We start from the raw sequence: 20,704 nt of genomic DNA, 5'->3' as shown, positions 1-20,704 counted from the left end.
TTCTATGACACACTGATATGTCATACTGAAATGTATTCATATTTCAACCTCATGGGACCTTCTGTCCATTTACATTTGGCTAAACATACCTAGCTACCATGTACCTTGTTGTTTTTTTCTGGTCCATTACTAAAACTTTTTCAATCATATTTGACATTTCCAACTCAGGTTAAGTTTATGTTTTCAGAGAATTCTACTACTGCATTGTTTATCTGGAATTTTTTTTTTTTTTTAAAGAAATAGTCTCATTTTATTTAAGTTGGTGAATACAGGTTTATAGTTACTTATTTGTTTACTATATTTTCAATTGTAAAATAAACCATTTAGAAAAACACATCAAATAAAAATATAATCTAATAAATTGTTCTAAGATAAACATTCTGTAAACATCACCAGATCAAGTAATAGAACTTTGTAATCCACCCCAGAAGACCAATTCCTCTGCACCATTCCAATCACAGCCCTCACCTTCCCTTGTAGGTAACCATTATCCTACTTTTATAGTATTTACTTTGCATTTTTAAAGGAAGCCTGTCATCCAAATGTGCCTCCTTGGGCATTGTAATCTTGTGCATTTCTTTTTAAATTCAGTGTCTTTTAATTCTAGTTTAATCTTAGGTTTCCTCTCCAGCCCTTTCTTTTACTTGTTGAAACATGCATGCTGTTTGTCCTGTAGCATTTCCCATAATCTGGATTTTGCTAATTATATACTCATAGTGCGGTTTAACGGGTTTCTTTGTCTCTGCGTTATTACAAAATTGGCTATTGGATCCTGGAACTGGATCACCCTCAGGTTTATTGTTTTTGCACAACTATCAATGGCATTTGGCAAATATATAGGGGTGACCTAGGGTCTGTTTTTCTATAATTTTATGATGTCAGGGACTACTGATGCCTAATACCTATATTTATTCATTAGGGATTTAAAATGGTGATGTTCTAGTTATATTATTTATTTTTCCCTTATCAGGGAATACTTTTACAAAGACTTCTCAGTTACTATTTGGTCATCCTGTATTATAGTTTAGAAAGGAAAGGCAAAATTGAAACATGATTATTTCTCTTTATTTTCTAAATTTCAAGTGAATAAACTGGTTCCCTATGATTCTCCAACAGTGACCAATTTTTAAAATTAGAGCATGTATTTAAACATTTTAATGGAGTCCAATCCATTGAAAATTTTATTATTGAAGCTCAAAATTTCCCATATTTGGTTAGTGGGAGATTTTTCAAGTTAACCCCTGAGTTCTCTAAGAGTTAGCAAATATCCTTACTATCTGTTAGAATAAAATGGTTCAGGCTCAACTTGTACATTTCTTTCCCATACCAGAGATCAAATTTTTCTCTAAGTCCTTTCATTTTATGTTGATACTTTCAATTCAAATTCAGGACCACGGATCTTTATTCTCAACCTCTTTGCTACTACATCTCTCTCTCTGTCTCCTTTTCTAATTTTTAGCTTCTCTCTTCTACACTAAAAATCTTGGTTTTCAAAGATAAGGAGATGATAGGATTTGAATATTCCGTAATTACTCATTTGTTCTACCTCATGTTATACAAGCAAATATCTCAGAATAACAAATATAATACTATCATAATATGATTACTGAAAACATTATTTTTTTAGTATATGTTCTCCTCATTCTGCCCCATATTTTTCAGTTGTTCTATATGTGAACTCTCAAAATATGTAGTCACTGCACACTATACTCTTACTCTCTTAGCCCTTATGTATTCCTCCTTCTGCAGGTAACTATATACTTAATCCTCATGACCAGTCCTATGTTGATGTCTCTCTAATCATTTTGGATGTGTGAAGTTCATCCTGTAGTATATTTATCAGGCCCCCATTTCACTTTAAAAAAAAATCTGTTTTGCTGAATATAAAATCCTTTTCCACACGTATATTTTAATATGTTAATCTACTTTCTTCTGATGTAAAACATTGTTTTTGAAAAGTCTGATAATTTAGTTTTCATGTGCCTTTTTATCAAAATGAGCAAAAAATTTTTTTTAGTTTGCTAGAATATATCTAGGTATTGTTTTTTTGCGGGGGGTCAATATTATCAGGTATGAACTGTAATCTTTCAATATGTAGTTTTAAATATTTTATTATTTCGGAGAAGATACCTTGAATAATAGTTTTTGTACTTTTTGTTTATTTGTTTTATTGTTTTGTTTTTCTTCTTCATATATATGTTTTGGGGGTTTTTTTTGCCTATATTCTATATGGTCACTTTCTCTTAAATTCTGTTTTGTCATCTATCTTTTTTCATTTGTTTTTTTTTTTAACATCTTTATTGGAGTATAACTGTTTTACAATGGTGTGTTAGTTTCTGCTTTACAACAAAGTGAATCAGTTATACATATACATATGTTCCCATATCTCTTCCCTCTTGCGTCTCTCAACTTCTGCCCTGCAAACTGGTTCATCTGTACCATTTTTCTAGATTCAACATATATGCTTTAATATATGGTATTGTTTTTCTCTTTCTGACTTACTTCACTCTGTATGACAGTCTCTAGGTCCATCCACATCTCTACAAATGACCCAATTTCATTCCTTTTTATGGCTGAGTAATATTCAATTGTATATATGTACCCTAACTTCTCTAGCCATTCATCCATTGATGGGCATTTAGGTTGCTTCCATGACCTGGCTACTGTAAATAGTGTTGCAATGAACATAGGGATGCATGTGTCTTTTTGAATTATGGTTTTCTCTGGGTATGTGACCAGTAATGGGATTGCTGTGTCATATGTTAGTTCTATTTTTAGTCTTTTAAAGAACTTCCATACTGTTCTCCATAGTGGCTGTATCAATTTACATTCCCACCAACAATGTAAAAGGGGTCCCTTTTCTCCACACCCTCTCCAGCATTTGTTGCTTGTAGATTTTTCTGAGGATTCCCATTCTAACTGGTGTGAAGTGATACCACATTGTAGTTCAGATTTGCATTTCTCTAGTAATTAGTGATGTTGAGAAGCTTTTCATGTGACTCTTGGCCATCTGTATGTCTTTTTTGGAGAAATGTCTATTTAGGTTTTATGCACATATTTGGATTTTTTTTTGTTTGTTTTTTTGTTATTGAGCTGCATGAGTTGCTTATAAATTTTGGATATTAATCCTTTGTCAGTTGCTTCATTTGCAACTATTTTCTCCCATTCTGAGGGTTGTTTTTTGGTCTTGTTTATGGTTTCCTTTGCTGTGCAAAAGCTTTTAAGTTTCATTAGGTCCCATTTGTTTATTTTTGTTTTTATTTCCATTTCTCTGGGAGGTGGGTCAAAAAGGATCTTGCTGTGATTTATGTCATAGAGTGTTCTGCCTATGTTTTCCTCTAAGAGTTTGATAGTGTTTCAACCCACAAAGATTCTGTAGTACTTGACTGTATTTGGAAAGGATTTATATATTGTTTATGCTTCCCTGAATCAGGATGCTACAATCCCTGTTGTCAAACCACAGTGATCTTCCTTATAGAATTATCACCTGGATGTGCCATACCCATCATTTCCTGGCTACCTGCTTTCTACCAATTCTCTACCACTAAGACTGTGCAGTCTCTGAAGTCAAGGATCGTATCTAACTCATGACGAAATCCCACTCTCAGCCTCACCTGGACAACTGCACAGAAGAGGAATTTATTAACTATGTTGGATTTAATTGAATAGCAATTGTACTTATTAGCTTCCAAGCACCAATCAACCTTTTTTTTTAGTCTTTTAGGATTTCTATAAAAGAAGTTGGATAGCTTATCAGCATTTCTGCTAACTAGGTGGGTATATTATTTTAAGCATGCCATTAAATTCATCTCAACATCTCCATGAAAGTGTATCAGGCTGGGTTCTGGACTTTTTCCTACTTTCCTCAGCTTAATAACTTTCCGTTCAGCCCCTTTACATTCAGAATCAGCAAGCTGGGGCTGATTTTGTTCAACTGATGTCCAACTTTCCTATCTCCATTTAACCCGGAGATGATACTGATTTTTTTTTTTAAGTGAAAAGCTGACCAATCTGAAATTACCCTTCCTATGTCATCACTCTCCAGAAGTTAAGAACCCAGAGCTCTGTAGTACTGGTACTGGAACATTTGAACAAACAAGCACAGCTACCTGCAAATTAGTTTACTCTATCCACCTGCTCTGCTCTGGGCCTGTCTCAGGGTTGTGCACCTTTCAGTTGTACCCTTTGGGAGAGCAGCTCCCCGCAAAGTTACATAGGGGAACCAGGGCTTCTGCTCCATGAGTCCCAAAGTAGGTCTTCAGCACCTAAGCCTACTCTAGTCCTCCCTCTTCTAATTCAAGGTCTCAACATAGGAAAGAATCCACATCAATGCCGCTGATTCCTAAGTTCACATATACATTTAAAAAGTGATTCTCTTGGTATCCAAGCTGTATGTCTTAGTAGAAAGTCATGTGCTTCTAAACAGTGACCTACTAAATGGTCCTCCTAGTGAACTAAGAAGGGTGCCTTACATTTTTAGGCCAGAGACAGTCAAAATATATGGCCAAATATATGACTTGTTATATGTTAAAATTTATTGAAAGATTTTCTTGCTTCTTTAATCCACACACATAATTCTCAGTAATAAATAGAAATTTAAAAATAACATCCGTGAGCAGGTCTATAACCCATGATAATGGGGCATTCATATTCTGTGAATAGCACACTCTGAAGTATTTCATTAGCTCTACATTCATCCATCCGCATCTTGATTTTCTCCCCCAAAATTTCCTGGTTTAAACATACTTTTCAGGAACCAGATTGAGAAGAAGGTATTACCCCAATTTTTACTTAGAACTGGTGGGAAAGACGTCACCTAGTAAGTTGTACACTCTACGTGAATGCCTCTCATCAGCAAGTTCTCGCTAAGTACCAGAGAAGCGTTAAAAAATTAGAAGGAATAAGGCACTATAATGACGACTGAAACCCCCTAATGAGATTTATTAATCTCATTTTAGTAAAAAAGCTATATATGAACACACATAGGCACAAACCTGAGCAGATGGGATCTGTATCACAGCAACAGTATAAACCTAGAGCACTGAGCAAGAAGGCAGCACTTTCAGCAGTGGTGGTCTTGGGATGTGCAGGGATTAGGTCATATCTGAGAGGAATCTCAACCAACAAGAGGGCGTATAACAGGCAGAGGTAGCAGGGGTGGGGAGTAGGGAGTAAGGACCTGAACTGGGGAGAAGTTTGGAGAAAAAGGAATATTTGAGCTTAGAAATGCTCAGACTGGGTTCAAGGAAAGCTGGATTGCATAATTTAATTAGAAAATAAAGCTACTATAAAGAACAAGAATTAAAAGATGAACGGGGATCAGATTTGGGGACTCTAAATGCCCTGCTAAGTAGTAAAATTTTATTTTCAAGAAATGGAGTGACTTGGACCACTGGATATTGCCTGAGTTCATCCTGCGAAAAATTTTCTGGACACCTTTCTCTACTTTTTCCCCAGACACAATTTTTTAAAACTGAATTTCAGATGAGTTAGGCTTTGGGAAATGTTACATGGCAGCTGTGGATTTCACAACGACCAGTTAGGAGGCTACTGCAATAGTGAAGATGAGAGAAAATGAGCTTTATGTGGAAATGAATATGACAGAAAAGAGAAATCGAAAAGAAAAAAACATCAACAGGACTTGGCAACCAAGAACAGGAGAGTGTCAAATGTTAGGGAAGGAGGAAATGTGTATCCCGAATAACTCACCTGAAAGGCTCTGAGGGAGTCGAGTTTTATTCTGCTGAGCTTTTGAGGATACAAAAGAAATACAGAGAGCCAAAAGAAATACAGGAGACTAGGAAGGAACCAGTTCTTCTGACTGGTCAGGTTGCTACCCAGTGGTAATACGCAACCTAAGTAAGATACAGTACCTGCGAACAGTGTCATTTGTATGGACCTCTGTATTTCCCCTGTTCATTACCTGGGGAAATTTCCCTGAAGGTCATCTCTTTTATTTTCTGGAATGTTATTCACTTACCCGGGTTTCCACTAAATCTGCAGCACGTACATTGCCCCTGGGCTTGCAGGGGGTTGAGCAGAGATACTCTGTGGATAAATGGAAGGGCTCTTACCCGTTGCTCTGATGGGACACATTTCGGGGGCGATAGTGATCCCCGGAGACCAGCACCGGCCGACGTCACAGCAGCACTGCATCTTGGTGATGGACTGCGGCAGCTGGTTAGAACAGCGCCCGTTTGCCAGAGCCGTGTAACAGTATCCTGGGCGAACATCTGAGAGGACAAAGAAACTCCCATCCACATCACTGAGATCAAACGTAAAACGACTCTCTTTTGCCCCAGCACCTCCACATTTCCCAGTGGGGCTCGGGCAGGATGAGCTGACATTCAGCCCTAGAAGGTAAGCTGTGAGCACCACTTGAGAACAGCGCTCAGTAAGAAATCCCTCCATCTCACACCTTTTGCCCCTGTGAGCTGGTACACTTGGCCCAAGTCCCACATTGCATCCCCAAGGTGGGAACAAATGATTACAACCAAATGGGTCATAGGAAAAGAGAGAAGAAGAAAATCACTGGCGGTGACGGTTAATTAGGTATAGAGACATGTCTCTATACTGAAGGGAGACTGTGTTGTCCTTGGTTTCAAACGACTTAATTTGAGACACTTTAGGCAAATATTGATATAAATCTATTTTAAAACAACATGAAGCCTGCACTGTAGGTTACATCTCTAAAAGACCTTTCTTATTTTTCAGTCTGAAACCGTGAGTCAGACGTGTGAGATATTTTTTTTTTTTTAAAGGAACGAGCCATCTTGCAGTCAGATCCACTGCTCGTTAATCGAGGTTTCCTTTTGTCCTGGGGCCCTAACAGATTTGATAAGGCACTAATTATTTACAAGTTCAAAATGTACATGATTGCAAGTTCTTAGTGCTAGAGGATACAATACTCCTTGAAGGAACTTTGTTTTTGCGGCAGGACGGTATCTTCTCAAAGCAACAGGGGAAGACATTTCTATCTATCACTTTTATTGGGTTACATCATGTCTGACTGTCGTGACAACACTGACACACTGAAGTACAACTCTGGGTTACCAGAAAAGAGCCCATGACAAAGGAGAAACCTAACTGCTTCATGAGCCTTTGAGGTCATGCGGTGGAATAGAGGAGGTAGGTAGCCAAGTGCAGAACCTCTTGATCTAACTATCATATGTTACGGGTGTATCTCTCTTTAAGTAAAATGTATTTCTGTACAGTTCCTATAAAATAAGTTTTGAAATGTAACTAGTATTTTGAATATGCTTGTCATTTGAAGGAATATAACTGGGAAATCCTTTTGTAAGGTGAAGAATTTGTTTGTAGTCAAAAATCTGTCCTCATGTTTCCTGTAAGTCTGCATAGTAACCATCATTTGATCAGAGAGGGTCATCCTTATCATTATTTTCATCTACATCATTCTCAAAAACACAAAGCCTTAAAATCCTGAAGGTTGCAATAAATTAATAAAATGAAATAAAATGAAAAAACCAAGGCTGACTTAGAAACATTTAAATTATTAATGTCGAGTGAAGATGGCTACATCAAACCTAGACAAACCATAAAAGAAAATGGGTCAGCTTTAAAGGATACGAGATTATTTCTTAAAAGTACTTTAAACCACTAGTAAGTATAAGTGTGCTTTCCAGAAATTTTCTGTGGTCCCAGTTCCTGCCCCTCTGGTCAGACTAATAGTCTCAGCAAAGAGGCAGAACAAGTTTTACTCCAGCCTGGTCCAGGGTAAATGGCTGGAGAGGGGAGTGCAGACAAAGAATGCTCTGTGGAGACATGGGTGGCACCTCCCCTGTGCAGAAGGGGGAGAAACAGAACTTCCTGCTTCCTAATTTGCTTTGCCTTAAAGACACTAATACTTCATATACCCCAGGATTAATACTGGGGCATGGAAACCAAAGGCCGTTAAGAATGGGAAGAGATGTTCAAAACTGGCTTATATCCCAGCTTCAAATGAATTTAGTGGTCAAAACCCAGTATAAACACTTGACCAAAATTTGTATGTACAATTTTCAGCGTGGGCCGTCTTTCAGAGCAAAACTGGGACCCACAGCTGCCAACAGCAAGCTCTTAATGGGCTTATGTCTATTATTTTGCAAATTATCTATGATATTATTTTACTGCCCAGCTGGCTGACTTATACGATAAATCAGTGGGTCGGAGACTCTTGAACAAAATGGTGAATGGTGGGACTGGAAGAATTACCAGCCACATTTGGGCTGCTGGCAGTTCCTGATTTATAAATGGCACCTGCATATACAATAATCATTTTACAATTTTTTTTTTTTGCAGGAGAGCTTTTGTTAAGAATACACACATTTACACAACTTATAATTGTAAAGAAAACCAGTGGGAAGAGTTGTGAAAAGCAGGAACCATTGAGGGGAATTGACCCTTGGGCATGCCAGCCTGAAGTCTTCCATGTCATCAGATGGTAGTGCTGAAGGAAGTGGAAAGGAAATCATCTGGTGCTGGATCGCTTTGCATAGAGGGTAAGAGGTGCCTTTAAAGTAATCTGAAGATCTATGGAAGCTGAGGGAGAAGCATGGTAAGACTTAGAGGAGGTAAATGAAGGTTGGAGAAACCTTAGACACCTTCATCTATTTTAAATCTGCCCTGACCAAGACATCTGGCAGAAAAGGAGTAAGAAACTTTCTTCCTTTCTCCACTTCTGAATCACTTGGCCTTACTCTCAGAACCCAGAAATCACATCACATCAAAACAAATATATGATGGATTAAATATCAATAGGTGTTTGCAGGTCATCCGAGCCTGTCAGCAGGTCTCCCCTAACCAATCACTAACATTGTTGGGGCCAACCAGGAGCTAGGAGCTGTGAGGCCCACGCTAGGTACCAGACATCTCTAAGACTCCTGGGAATTGATGAGACAGAACACACTAATATGAAAAGACAGCCTTACACAAAGTATTATAAAGTGCCAAACGAAGATCACAAAACCAAAAATAAAATGCAATAATTCTACCAGCGCTTACACGACAAAGGCAGTGTTAAAACTGGTGAGATCTGAGCGTCACAGAATGCGGTAACAGAAGGTAACAGTTCGAATATCATGGTTAAAAGAGATGTATAAGGAAGATACCACATACCACTCTCTACACATGGGGTTTCCTATTGGTTAGATTCACTAATCCAAATAACCAACTTGCCAACAAACCTTGGATTTGTTTAAAAGTTGGAGACTATACATATTTTCTTGCCACTGGGGATAATTTTGGGGGTCTCTGTGGTTTATCATGGCAGGAAACATCAGCAGTAGGGAAAGCAGAAATGTCATTGGGATCACTTTATGTAAGTTGCTGATTATGGGTATCATAAAGTTCCAAGGAAGGAGGAATAGTGCTTGCCTAGGGGTATGGCAAGCAAACGTTTACTGCATCCGATGGTCATTGGGAGGAAGCAATGGGTGGAGTCTGGACTGTAGACTCAGCCCAAGTTGGAATCCCAGCTCCCTCACTTATTAACTGCTTAAACAACTGGAGCGAATTATTTATCTAAACCTCCCAACCTCAACTTCTTCCCATCTACAGTACTGTTTTGAACCTTAAGTCAGATAATTTCCATAAAATACCTCACACCGAGGAGGTGACCCAGGAATCTTAGTTCCTTTCTTTTGTAAAAAGTTAGCGTGGATATATTAGGTAAAAAGGAAGGAACTTTAAAAAAGTCAACTTTCTGATATGTAAATGTGTTAAAAGGATTAATCATTTTAATGCTGTTTGGGGCTCTCTTTGAAGGTTCAAAAAAAAAAAAAATCTACCTATTATCTGGCCAGGAAAGGACTTCTGCTAGGCATATCCACTAGAGGTCATGTGTTATTTGGGACAGTTTGGGGGAGAAAAAGGAGCTGCATGAACTGCACTTGCCATCCTTTCACTGCAGTTCCAAGATCTATGGATAGATTCTGGAAAATCAGGCAATCCGGGCACCACCGACCATTGCTTCTAAGGAAAAGTCCAGATATGTTTCCCTCATGAGTTGTACTTATTCAAATGTCAACGGAGAGACTGCCCTCAGCTTTTATTATGTGTGACTAACTAAAAAGGAATTCAGAATTTCAAGTGCAATTCTGTTTTGGTCTGAAATTCATGGCCTGTGGTGAGGATGTGAAGCTGCGTGTCTTTGAAACTAAGGGCCAGAAACAAACATCAAAAGATAGCCTTCACTTTCCTCCGAGGCCTTCTGCCATAGGCTCCCCAGCTTGGCCCCATTAATAAGCAATTAGTTATTCTGATAGTCAACACATGCTTACTGAGTGCCTACTACATGCAAGGAATTGTGCTGAGAACCACCAGGAATGTAAGGATAGCAGTTAGTGTTCTCTAAGGAGAATTACAACTTCATTAGGGAGATAAAAACATACAGAAACACAGAATTTCCCTATAAAACCATTTCTAATAAGATATCTTTAGGTTCAGGGGGGAAACTGCTTTCAGGTAAGCTGATCTGGGAGACCTTCAAAGATAGAGAACCTAAGTAGGAGTGTGAAAGGAGGCTTGCATTGGGGAATGTGTTCTGAGTGGTGCAACATGAATGAAGCAATTGCTGTGAATGGCCTGTTTGGGGGTGAGAAGCAGTGACTGTGCTGAGAAGTCAGCAAGGTTGGGAGGGGTCACAGAGTGAAGCTCCTTCTCTATCGGGCTGTCCATTTTTGAACTTGAACTTTATTCTAGAATACTGGACTTTGAAGGAACTCTTAGCAACCATTAAATTCAGCAATTGTCAGATCTATATTTTTGAACAACAGAACCTCTTATTTAATTGATATTTTGTAATAGCAAAATATGGATAGCCTAACACCCACCCAGATGGAAGCCTAACACCCACCCAGATAAAAGCAAAATTGCCTGGCATTTGTGTATGAAGGGGGAGGGGAAGGCAGGAACCCTTTCCACTCAGCCTCCCCCTTTGCCCTGTCCCCCTCTCCAACCCTAGCAGCCCTAGAGGGCTTTCCAGCGCCTGAAGATTCCATGGGATATAGACTGAAAACCACTAATTTCCAAATCCTAATGGAAAACTACCAGAGGTTTTTGAGCAAGAGAGTTATTTAATCAAAGCACCATTTTAGGAAGATAAATCTGACAAGATGGATTGTAGGGAAGCCAGGAAACAGGGAGAGCAATTAAAAGATTATTGCAAAATTTCAGATCTAAATTAACATAGGTCCTGGGAAATGACTGAAGGTGGGGGTAAAGAGAGAGAAGAGTCAAAGATGGCTTTAAGGTCTGACGGTCACATAACTGCAAAGTTAATTTTAGACTGAGTTTATCTGTAGGGTCTCCTGGATCATCTCTTTATGGGAGGCAAAAATCCCCAAACAAGACCACAGTTGCCTCTGTTCTTCAAGAGGGTGGTCAACTATTTAACAGACTTCCATAAAAGCACATTTTACCTCAAGTGAGAAATTATATGTCTCCCTTAACGAATTTTGTCTCCCTTAGAATGATGTCTATTATGGAACTGATTTACATAAACTGTGCATGCTGTTTATAATTACACCTACCTATGCATCTGGTACCATCGGGAGAGGTGTAAAAACCGGGGGGACATTTGCAAAAGTAACTGCTGACTGTGTTTGTACATTCGCCCCCGTCACAGATTCCAGGAATAGTGCTGCATTCATCAATATCTGGAATGAAAAGAATAGTTTCAGTATTTGTAGAACACAGTATAAAACCATTCATCATTACAAGAATTCAGAGGTAACACTCGTCAAATCATGTTGCCAGAAACAGCGATCTTTAGAGAATAAAAGCTGCCTATAAAATAGTTAATTCAAAGAATGGGTGTTTCTTCTCTCAAGACAGGTTTACCCAAGGAATTTACCAAATTTGAAAGATTAGAGCAAAATGAAAGAAATTCTGCCTTTAAAATCTAAAACTGTACTGTTGTTTCAAGTCCCTACAGCATGCTAATATTCCAAATATTTTGTTTAAAATTTTGTTTTCCCTTTTCTCTTCGTGTTTTGCGCATTGAGTTAAGCTCCCTTTCTATCCACTGTATATTCTGCATCACTTCCTGCATTTGTTTTTGATCTGATTTTCCACAGATACTGAAATCCTACAGAGGAGACCATGTGGTCTGACTGCTGACCGAGACGTGGCTAACTTGGTATTCTCAGGGGCTCCCAAACTGCCACTACAATGGTTTTCTCTGGGTTCAGACAGTGAATTGTGGTGGACGCTGAGATGCTTCATCCAAACCTCCTGTCAGGAAATGACTTGTTGTCCCAGATCTGGGAGTGCTGTCAGGAGATGGCCTCCAGCTCTCAGCCCCTTCAGGGACCACTTGAGCAGCCTGAGCAGCCTCACCCAGGGTTACAACCTTCCCAGGCGCCCACATCCACCGACTGATTGTGGAGGAAGGATAATGGTCTGGTCATCTCGCCCCAAAGGGTACAACTCTGCAAAACACTCCAATTCCCCAATTCCCTGTGGGGTCGGCTGAGGTCAGAGTTATGGTTAGTCCTCAGGGCCTGAGGCCACTGGGTCTCCTTAAGGAAGCAGTCAAAGTCACTTAGACAAATCAGACCATTTCCTTTAAGGAGAGCTTTTCAAGAGCCACAAGCAGACACTGGCAGTTGTCAACAGATGTGGCACCAGTGTGGGGAGAGAAGAAACTGAGAATGTCCTGCTTAGGTTAAAAGTGAACTCAGGGCCCAAGGTATCTATGTGGTCTCTTCCCTAAGACAAGTGGGGCTTTCTGCACTGACCTAGGGAGAGGGACAGTCTGACCCAAGCCACCTAGAACCGTTGCAATGGCCAGACTGCCAGTGTGGGTAGTTTAAAAATAAGAACTTTTCTTCTCTAGTTAAAGTACTGCTCTTCACTGGTAAAACAAAATAGAGTTCTAAGTGGACCAAAATAGAGTTCAAGTGTCTTCTGACTCAAGTTCACCCTGTTAGTCAAAAAGACAGCAGTGACACTGTTTCCGTGCAGTTTAACCTTTTTAAAAGCAAAACCCCCATTCTTCTAGGCTAGGCTAGAGGCTAAACCAAGCAATATGTCACTGCTTATGTTAGGGTCAGTGCTACCTTGTGAAGTTGTGTAAGGGAAAGGTGCATATTCTACTCTGACAGATATAAACGTCACTGTGGAGTCAGTGAAAGTCAGGCAGAGAAACAGCCAAGGACAGAGCCTAAGGGTCTAGAACTTAATCTAACCATACTCTCAAGGCTCATTTTAAGGCAGTTCTTTAACATCGATCCTTCTGTATTTACCAGCCACACTACTACCTAAAACCAACAAAAAGCCAAACAGGTATATCAAAGAGCCTAGAGGATCTGACAACCTCATCTAACGAGAGAGGAGGTTATAACCATAACACAAAGGTATTAACACAAATGCACCTTTCTCAAAATGTCCCTAAAAGTTAATGTCTAAGTCACATGATGCCTATCAAAAATCATGTGAGCAGATACAGTCTACTGAAAGAAACATTTTTCTACTTGTTTGTATAAATGACTACTGTCATCCTTTTTTTTTTTTTTCGGTACGCAGGCTTCTCACTGTCGTGGCCTCTCCCATCGCGGAGCACAGGCTCCACATGCACAGGCTCAGAGGCCATGGCTCACGGGCCCAGCTGCTCCGCGGAATGTGGGATCTTCCCAGACTGGGGCACGAACCCGCATCCCCTGCATCAGCAGGCGGACTCTCATCCACTGCGCCACCAGGGAAGCCCAGGGAAGCCCTTGCTGTCATCCTCTTTAAGGACACTTAGTAGACATCAATATCCAAAGAGGTTATTTAAGTGACAGCATATATCAGAAAAAAAAGTTATTTAAAAACAAGAATCTGGGACTTCCCTGGTGGGGCAGTGGTTAAGAATCCGCCTGCCAATGCAGGGGACACGGGGTTGGTGCCCCGGTCCGGGAAGATCCCACATGCCGCGGAGCAACTAAGCCTGTGAGCCACAACTATGGAAGCCCGCGCACCTAGAGCCCGTGCTCTGCCACAAGAAAAGCCACCACAATGAGAAGCACACGCACTGCCACGAAGAGTAGCCCCTGCTCGCCGCAGCTAGAGAAAGCCTGCACGTAACAACAAAGTCCCAACACAGCCAAAAATAAATAAATAAATTTAAAAAAAAAACAAAAAAAACAAGGATTAACTTTGGCAGGGTGGAGGAAACAACTTCTTTCACATGCTGGCTACATTAGATTTGGACCCTTTACTGAGGATAAGAAGAAGAAGAAGAATTAATATGTACTGAGTGCCAGGCATTGTCTAAATGCTTTATGTGTGTCAACTCATCTAACCCTCACACTGTAGGTATGATCGTAGAACCTGATTTCTATAATTCTGGTGCCTAGGCACAGCTCTTGCATTCCACTGAGGCCTTCAGAAAACTGGCACATGTAAAACCTGAAACAAGAGCAAAGAGGTTTGTGTATAAAGTGATGTTAAACCCAAGTCTTCAACTGCCACAGGCTGGGCAGGAGGAAGGGGCAGGGTTTCCACTTAGGGTGCACACCTTCAAAGGTCAGCAGGTCAGGAAACACAACGTAGAGTGTACGTCCCTACTTGTCACACAGATAAAGCTAAAAGTACCAGGCCAAATTGTTCAATTTGAAGGAACTTATTAAATGGCCCCTTCAATGTCCTCTCCTCAGTGACACACCCTTTCCCTTTCTATGTCTAGGGCCTTTCCAGTTTCCTGAACCACCCTGCTTCTCAGTCCCATCACTTCCTAGCAAGGGAAGCGAGTTCTGATTTCACGAGCAGGCCATGGTGGGAGTCCCTGACAATAAAATTCTGGAATAAAGCATTTCAATCACAAATTCACTTACACTCTGAAACTCATTCATACTAATCTATTATTTTTCCAGGCTCTTAGCACACTGTGTTTATCACCTTTTAACAGAATGTCAGGGATCCTACACAGGAGAGAATTTGAGAACAGTGGATTTCTCAGCGTTTCTGTAAGTCAGTCTGTATCAAATGCCAGCTGTGAAAGTAAATCCGTTTGAGGAGCCTGGTGGGGAGGAGAACTTGGCTGGGAAGAGTTACTTTTGTGCTCTGAACACTTCCCCCTGTTTCCTTGGGGCAGGACAGAGCTGCTGGAAGTAGCTATGCGCATGGCCTCACTGGCTTCTTGCTGTGGACCTAAGAAGATACACAAATGGTAGGTCCCTTCCCTCCTGATTTGCTGCCCTGTCCTTTGTTCTTCTTCTTCCTTCTTGTCCCTCTGTTTCATCTGCTCTCTCCAGGCATTCTTCCCATCCCTTGGCCTCTTCCCTAACCTGGGGCTCCTCTAGCAGGAGGGGAGGAAGGACTGTGGAGGGCACATAGGATAGAACTGGGTCCCAGTTCTGGGACAGGCATCCCTGGGACACCCAGCTCTCCAGGAGCTCCATCCAAGATCATGGATGTTGACATGACTGAGAGACGGGGGAAACCACTTAACCTGACTGTCTAGATTGCTAACAAAGTGAGAAAAAAATCAACTAAAAATTGTGGCAGCTGTTAAAAAGCAATATGTGATACTAATGATTATAAATGCCACCGAGCCTGTAAGATTATTGTTATTGCTTTATTAGACACCTGAAATCCAATGTAAAATATGTGATAAAAAACAAACAAGCTGATACTTCAAGTCAGGTCGAAAAAAACATCAGCCTTGGGCTTTCCTGGTGGTGCAGTGGTTGAGAGTCCGCCTGCCGATGCAGGAGACACGGGTTCGTGCCCCGGTCCGGGAAGATCCCACATTCCGCGGAGCGGCTGGGCCCATGAGTCACGGCCACTGAGCCTGCGCATCTGGAGCCTGTGCTCCGCAACGGGAGAGGCCACAGCAGTGAGAGGCCCGCATACCGCAAAAAAAAAAAAAAAAAATCAGCCTTATTACCAGTTTATAGTCACACCACGCATGCCAGTTTGCATGGTTTCTTATTCATGTAGCCCCAGCTGTCCGATCCCAACTGAGAAACAGTGAGAAATGTGGAGATGGAGGCCTGATTGCAGAACTGGAAAGAACTCCCAGATATCATCATGTTCAATCTCCTCATTTGAATGTTGATGTAACTCAGAGCTGGTAACTGACTTGTCCAAGATCACACAGAGGATGAGGGACATTGCCAGGATTCGGCCCAGGTCTACCTGATTCCCAGGGCTCTTGTGCCTATACCACAGAGATTCTGTTCAGCAGTTGGATAGGAGGAGCCGGTGACCTTGAACAGTGAATCAGGGCCTGCACCAAACTGCAGAGGATGGAGCCCCAAGATAGCAATGGGTTAAGTAGCCCCAGGAATTCTCCTTGGTGTCTGGCAGGATAAGAGTCCCTGATAGCAAGTAGCCATCAGATAAACAGGCCATTATTTTAGAAAAGGGAAGTCTTAAGGTTTTCTGGCTTACATAGTAGGGAGAGATTAGATTTAAGAGTTACATTTTTTAAAAGTCCTTTGCATCACACAGTGTTGTAATTGCTAAAGGCTGGGCTGGTGATAATCTAAATCCCAAAATATTAGTGGTTAATTAGGAATCCAAGGGACTTCTTCCAGAAATAAAACTTAATCCTTTAATTACACGTTTTATTTCTTAATTTCCTCCCACAGTAACCTATGCAAATATGGACTTGGTTTCCAAAAAGAAAAGGCTTGTGTGTTCTTCCAGGGGGCACACTCCAGAGTCACTGGGAAAATCAACAATGAAGGTGGGCATGAACTCTGCTTCCCTTTTTCTCAAGTCACAGCTATAAATCTCAATCTTTTTCTTCTTAAATTTACGAAAATTTAATAATTTTTATTTAATCGCTTCAGCTCGCTAATTTACATTTCAAAGGTACCTAAATTGCATGTGTTGATATAAAACTAGGTACATGATACTTTCAAAAAGTTTTGGGAAAAGGGGGATTTCTTAAAAATTAATTAATTAATTAATTATTTTTGGTTGCATTGGGTCTTTGTTGCTGTGCACAGGCTTTCTCTAGTTGCAGCGAGCGGGGGCTACTCTTCGTTGCGGTGCGTGGGCTTCTCATTGCAGTGGCTTCTCTTGTTGCAGAGCACGGGCTCTAGATGCACGGGCTTCAGTAGTTGTGGCTCGCGGGCTTAGTTGCTCCACGGCATGTGGGATCTTCCCGGACCAGGGTTCGAACCTGTGTCCCCTGCATTGACAGGCGGATTCTTAACCACTGCGCCACCAGGGAAGCCCCCAAAAGGGGAATATTTTAAGAAGTAAGGGAGAATTCTGCAAAAGGAAGATCTCACACAAAGCTGCTTTCACCATCACTGACGGCGTGAAGGTAAGCATCTTGTAAATTGGCTGAAACCAATTTTTGATTGAATTTTAAAAAATTATTCTGGGCTTCCAGGTACCCAGTTCCTGCCTCTCCAAGTCAAGAGGAAGATACATTTAAAAAGCCATTCAATGAATTGGGAGATTGGGATTGACATATATACACTGCTATGTATAAAATAGACAACTAATAAGAACCTAACTGTATAGCACAGGGAACTCTACTCAAGGCTCTGTGGTGACCTAAATGGGAAGGAAATCTAAAAAAGAGGGGATATATGTATACGTACAGCTGATTCACTTTGCTGTACAGCAGAAACTAACACAACACTGTAAAGCAACTATACTCTAATAAAAGTTTCAAAAAAATTGTAAATCACCAAACAAAATAAAATAGTCTATTTCAAATTTAAAAAAAAAAGGCACTCAAAGTAATGGCAAGGGTGCCAGAACCACTTTCACAAAGGCACAGAACCCCACCGTGGCCTGACCATCTTCCTAGGGCATGTATGGGCTCTTGATCTTCTCTGTGGTGGGGGTCAGATTTTCTGGAATTCCTTCTATTGACTGCCTGGAGATCACCCCAGGCCCAAAGTCATGCCATTCCCATGGTGTGGTGGTGGAATTGGAGAAGAGCCAGGAAGTTGAAGGAGGGGACCCACTCACCAAGCATTCTCAGAGGACTTTCCGACTGCTTTCCTACCAGAGTAAGGCAGGGCAACAATGCCCAAACCAGTCTCCAGACCAGAATAAATGCAGTACTAACAAGACATTCTCTTCCAATATCAATTTTGCATAGAAAAATTAAAGGGAAGGGGGAAAACCCATCATCTGAATTTAATATAACAGGAGATGGGAAAGAGAAAATTAAAAGAAAAAAAGTCTAGTCAAAAGTATTCTGTTTTTATCTTGCTACTGACTTCAATATGTAGCCTGAAAAAAAAAATTGGTAGAAAAGGATTAAGTAATTTTCAGCCTGAATTTCTGGTCCATTGGTCACGCTACTATAATAGGTTTCTTAGCACTAATAAAAGGATTTTGAATCACTTTTCTTTCAGTCCGAGCATTAATTCTGTGCATCTTCTATCTAGTTCACAATGAGAGAAGGTGAGCAATCCTGACTGATGTTAATTGACTGGTCTGAGTGAAAGAAAGTGTCACAGGAAAACAGCTCTAGTTGAAACTGGAAGCTTTCATAATTCCAGAAAACAAAACACAGACTGGACAAGCCATAGGAAGTATATTGCCCTAAATCTTGAAGCTGACTACATCTCTTGAAAGTGAATATAGTAAGCTAAGAAAGCCTAAAAATGACCCATTGCTGATGTGGATTTTACATGCAATAAACCTTAAGAGCGGGCTTCCCTGGTGGCGCAGTGGCTGAGAGTCCACCTGCCGATGCAGGGGACACAGGTTCGTGCCCCGGTCTGGGAAGATCCCACATGCCGCGGAGCGGCTGGGCCCGTGAGCCATGGCCGCTGAGCCTGCGCGTCCGGAGCCTGTGCTCCGCAACGGGAGAGGCCACAACAGTGAGAGGCCCGCCAACCGCAAAAAAAAAAAAGAAAACAAATATGGTTACCAAGCGGGAAGGGGGGAGGGATAAATTGGGAGATTAAGATTGACATATACGTACTACTATATATAAAATAGATAACTAATAGGGACCTACTGTATAGCACAGGGAACTCTACTCAATACTCTGTAATGACCTATACGGGAAAAGAATCTAAAAAAGAGCGGATATATGTATACGTATAACTGATTCACTTTGCTGTACAGCAGAAACTAACACAATATTGTAAATCAACTATACTCCAATAAAAATTAATTTTAAAAAAAGAAGTAAATTTTAGCACTGTCTGATGACCTCAGTCAGGGCACTTAACACACCCAAGACAGTTCCTTAATATATAACGTAAAAGGGTGAAACCAGGTAAGTTCTTTACCCTTTCAGTATCAACATTCTCTACTCCTAATTTAATCCACAGTATAACTTCTAAATTACATTGGCCTATAGAGAGTCAACTTTATTGTTCATTGAAACTTAAGAAGCCCTACATCCTTAGAAAGAACTTAAGTATTTTTCACAGCTACCTCAACTGTTTATAACATGTTCAAGAACATATCATTATAAATTATAGGATGATTAATAACTTAAAAACAACTCTAACCCATAAAGATAATTTTATCACAGTTATCCAGTTTCAGGGCAAGTAGATGTTAAACTTCTTAAATGTAATTCAGATTTAAAGCTGCCTTTTGCATGTATGATATACCCTGGAGATCAACAAAGAAGATTAATGATCCAATTCCTGACAAATGACTTAGAATGAAGTATTCCTCAGTGCTAGGGTTTAGGAATATAGATACAACAGCAACTGCTTTCAACAAAAATGCTTGCATCTAAATGAAATCTTATATCACCCCAAAGACAATGAGTTGAGAATGAAGGAAAAAGTTTTCTCTGCTAAGCTTGATGAGAGATGTTGCCTTAAGAACGCTGTTACATTATTTTCAGACGTTACATATATAAGGTACATGAACTCACTAAAGAAAAGAATTCAATGCTGCCTAGTTACTTCCTGGATGTTTCTCTCTCATGAAAACAATATTTATTACACTTGGAAGCCAGGGCTCTTTTTGGCGAATAGCAGAAGTGGTGAATATGAACACATTCTCCATACACACATTTTTAGAAGCTCAATCTATAAACTAAATGCAAATATATAAATTTACCTCAAGGTATTTTTCTGTTTGATTAACATTAAAAGGTTTCCATTTGATAGGCAGAAAAGGAAATCATAAACTTGTACTAGGAGCATAAATATAAGGGTTAATAGATCTCTCCAAAGGGAAAAAAAAAATCAAACATACATTTTGACTAGAAAAGCAACAGAAGATATGTCATTCTGAATGATATGTAATGATCAAATTTAAATTCATGTCTCTAGAACGATACAAAAACATGTATCTTGAACATTTTAACCCAAATATTGGTTCAAAAATATTTCATGTTTTAATATTTAATTTGATTCAGATGGATCTCTTATTTTGGGTCTATAAAAATGGAAAAAGCTGCAGGCTTTTTCTGGTTCAATAGCAGAAAGGCAATAGTATCCCTGGTAAGGATATTATTTGTACACATTCACAGGAATGACAAAGACAGAAGGATTTAGGAACAATTTGCAAAAAAGCTTGTCACTGATTTGGGTTTTGCCCGCCCCTCCACCCCTTAACTGCAAAGCATGATATTTCTTACCTTCACATTTTTGTGACACTTCATTAAATTTGTGTCCAGCAGGGCATTTGCACTCAAAAGACCCAACAGTATTAATGCAATTTCCTCCTTGACAGAGCCCAGGAATGGCCTGGCATTCATCCACATCTGTTAGATTTTAGAAGCAAGGGATGGGGCAGGGGGTGGGGGAGGAGAGATTCATATAAAGTTCAT

General features: G+C 40.2%; 1 protein-coding gene across 1 annotated transcript in view; it reads right to left on the bottom strand.

Moving 5' to 3' along the window:
- Window positions 1-20,704, bottom strand: part of FBN1 (fibrillin 1) — a 254,695-nt gene that overhangs the window by 119,741 nt on the left and 114,250 nt on the right. Inside the window, exons 7-9 of the mRNA XM_024115513.2 lie at window positions 20,513-20,638; window positions 11,529-11,654; window positions 6,075-6,233 (exon numbers count right to left, since the gene is read on the bottom strand). Of these exons, the coding sequence (XP_023971281.2) occupies window positions 6,075-6,233; window positions 11,529-11,654; window positions 20,513-20,638 (411 nt within the window). The remainder of the gene's footprint in view (window positions 1-6,074; window positions 6,234-11,528; window positions 11,655-20,512; window positions 20,639-20,704) is intronic.

Source organism: Physeter macrocephalus, chromosome 11 (assembly GCF_002837175.3).
Source record: "Physeter macrocephalus isolate SW-GA chromosome 11, ASM283717v5, whole genome shotgun sequence".
Lineage (NCBI taxonomy): Eukaryota > Metazoa > Chordata > Mammalia > Artiodactyla > Physeteridae > Physeter > Physeter macrocephalus.
The sequence above is the reverse complement of the archived record's forward strand: the minus strand, read 5'-3'. Positions and strand labels throughout refer to the sequence as shown.